Below are 2,996 nucleotides of genomic sequence, written 5' to 3'. Positions count from 1 at the left end.
AGTTGGATTGGGCCTAGGGACAGCACAGCTGTTCTGCCTCCTCAGCGGCTTTCTAAACTGGAAATACAGGTTAAAAATGTAATTTTTAAAAGACCTCTTGAAACTGCCTTAGAGGGCTATGCCTGCTTTTTTGTTGGCACAAGTTTGCGCCGGCTAAAGGGGGCATTGCCATGGCTAAAGGATTCTGGGTGCTGACTAAAGCTTTGGAGCTGGCACGAGTCCTTGTGCCGGAGAAACGCTGCTGGCTTGCGCTGCTGGCTTGCGCTGTCACACTGCTCCCCAGAGATGGTGTTAAGTATCACTGCAGCAGCATAGGTGCTAGTTTAGCCGGCAAAAGTGGCACTTACTCTGCCGCAAGGATCACACCGGCTTCTAAGAGCTTTCGCTCCCCCCTTCAGGATTGCTCTGTCCATATGTAATTAAAATAAAGTGATAATGTGCTTTTAAAGAATTCCTTTTTTTTTTTTTTTCAGGTTCAGGGTGCCAAGGATAAGAGTTAATCTGTTGTCAAAATTTTGCTCAATTAATAAGAGAAGAGACTTCATTGTTCATGGTACAGTCTAAACATTTTCCTTTTTCACTCTTTTATTCGCCAAGTAATTGCATGTGAAGCTTCACAGATGGATTAGGGCTGCACTGAGAAAGGGGGTCTTGTTCTCCTTACTCGTGTCTATCCCCCCAACACACACACATACACATACTTTTATCTCTTCCTTATCTTCTCCTTGCTCCAGTCCATGTCAGCTTCAGTTCTTTACCTCCAAACCCAGTATTTTATTGCTGCTTCCCTCACTCCCAAGCACAGCTGGTCAGGGAAGAATGACATGCTCCACTAGATTGTTGAGCTTCCTCTCAGGACAGTCTGTCCGTTCTTGGCCATGTTCAGCCTAAATCAAATGATGTCTAGTAACTCTTTGAAATCCACAATTCAGTCGCTAATTTTCTTAATGAAAGACATTGGTACAGTAATAGTAGATCAGATTTATCTGTGGGTTTTAAAAAGTTTATTAATGGCCATAAAAACAATTATTAAACTTATAGAATTTGTTTCTAGTGACATTTTTTACAATACGAGTTCTTGGCTTTTTCAGAATGACTCGTAAAACAATGTTTTAATCATTTTTTTCTATAGGAGTTTTTCATCAGTATGTCTGAAACCATTAAATATAATGACGACGATCACAAAACTGTGTTCCTGAAAACATTAAATGAACAGCGATTGGAAGGAGAATTTTGTGACATAGCTATTGTTGTAGAAGACGTGAAATTCAGAGCCCATAGGTGTGTGCTTGCTGCTTGCAGTACCTACTTTAAAAAGCTTTTCAAAAAACTGGAAGTTGATAGCTCATCAGTGATAGAGATTGATTTCCTTCGCTCTGATATATTTGAGGAAGTTCTAAATTATATGTACACAGCCAAGATTTCAGTTAAGAAAGAAGACGTAAACTTAATGATGTCGTCTGGTCAAATTCTTGGTATTAGGTTTTTGGATAAACTCTGTTCTCAAAAACGTGACGTTTCCAGTCCAGAAGATAATTCACAATCAAAAAATAAGTATTGTCTTAAAATAAATCGATCGATTGGTGAGTCTCATGATAACCAAGATGATGAAGTGGAAGAAATTGGAGATCATGATGATACTCCATCAGATATGACAATGGAAGGGACTCCTCCTAGTCAAGAAGATGGAAAATCACCAACTGCTACTTTAAGGGTTCAGGAAGCAATTTTGAAAGAGTTGGGGAGTGAAGAGGTTCGAAAGGTAAATTGCTATGGTCAGGAAGTAGAGTCCATAGAGACTGCTGAAACAAAAGAATTAGGATCCCAGACTCCTCAAGCGCTAGCATTTAATGATGGCATAAGCGAGGTAAAAGATGAGCAGACACCAGCATGGACAACAGCAGCTGGTGACATGAAGTTTGAGTATTTGCTTTATGGTCACAGGGAGCAGATTGCATGCCAGGCATGTGGTAAGACATTTTCTGACGAAGCACGATTGAGAAAACATGAAAAGCTTCATACTGCTGATAGACCATTTGTTTGTGAAATGTGCACTAAAGGCTTTACTACTCAAGCCCACTTGAAAGAACACCTAAAGATCCACACGGGTTACAAGCCCTATAGCTGTGAAGTGTGCGGAAAGTCTTTTATCCGTGCTCCAGATCTCAAGAAGCACGAAAGAGTTCACAGTAATGAAAGGCCATTTGCCTGCCACATGTGCGACAAAGCTTTCAAGCACAAGTCCCATCTGAAAGACCACGAACGAAGACACCGAGGAGAAAAGCCTTTCGTCTGCAGCTCTTGTACTAAAGCGTTTGCCAAAGCATCTGATTTAAAAAGACACGAGAACAATATGCACAGTGAAAGGAAACAGGTAACTACAACGAGTGCTCTCCAAAGTGAAACAGAACAGTTACAGGCAGCGGCTATGGCTGCTGAAGCAGAACAGCAACTTGAAACCATAGCTTGCAATTAAAGGCAAAATAACTGTATTGGAAAATGTTTGATCTGATAAATCACCATTGAGGAAAAATTTTTTTTAAGGGATTTAAGTAGTAAGAAAAATAGTTTGCAGCAAAGACCACTCTCTCAGTGACATTAAATGTGGGATAAAGGTCTTGGTTTGGATGGTTAATCTTACATAAATAAAAAGTGGAGTCAGACTCTTGGCAGGAGTTTTACTCTTCTGTTAAAATTCTGGGGGTTTTTTTCAGTGCATGCCTAGTCCCATTGGAATAAAACTATGCATGTGGAATTGACAGCTTCACACTCCAGTGCACAGTGAAATTAAGCCAAAGTATATGGATTTAAACTATTTGTGTCCCATTGACTTCAGTTCCTTTAACATCCCAATCCAAAATATGTAATCCAGTTAATCAGTAAATTCCTTCAGGGGACTTTTGTTCTGTTTGGATGAGAAATGGTGGGATGCTGAGTGTAAGAGAGGAGAAACTATTTCATTAGGGACTCATTGGACTGCAGTACTTATGTGGAAG

General features: G+C 40.2%; 1 protein-coding gene across 1 annotated transcript; it reads left to right on the top strand.

Moving 5' to 3' along the window:
• Positions 1-471: 471 nt before the first annotated feature.
• ZBTB14 (zinc finger and BTB domain containing 14) lies at positions 472-2,476 on the top strand. Its single transcript, XM_056854464.1, has 2 exons — positions 472-553; positions 1,133-2,476. The coding sequence occupies exons 1-2, from the start codon at positions 551-553 to the stop codon at positions 2,474-2,476; spliced, it is 1,347 nt and encodes a 448-aa protein (XP_056710442.1). The 5' UTR covers positions 472-550.
• The last annotated feature ends 520 nt before the right edge of the window (positions 2,477-2,996 follow it).

This window comes from Euleptes europaea, chromosome 8 (genome assembly GCF_029931775.1).
Source record: "Euleptes europaea isolate rEulEur1 chromosome 8, rEulEur1.hap1, whole genome shotgun sequence".
Classification (NCBI taxonomy): domain Eukaryota; kingdom Metazoa; phylum Chordata; class Lepidosauria; order Squamata; family Sphaerodactylidae; genus Euleptes; species Euleptes europaea.
The sequence above is the reverse complement of the archived record's forward strand: the minus strand, read 5'-3'. Positions and strand labels throughout refer to the sequence as shown.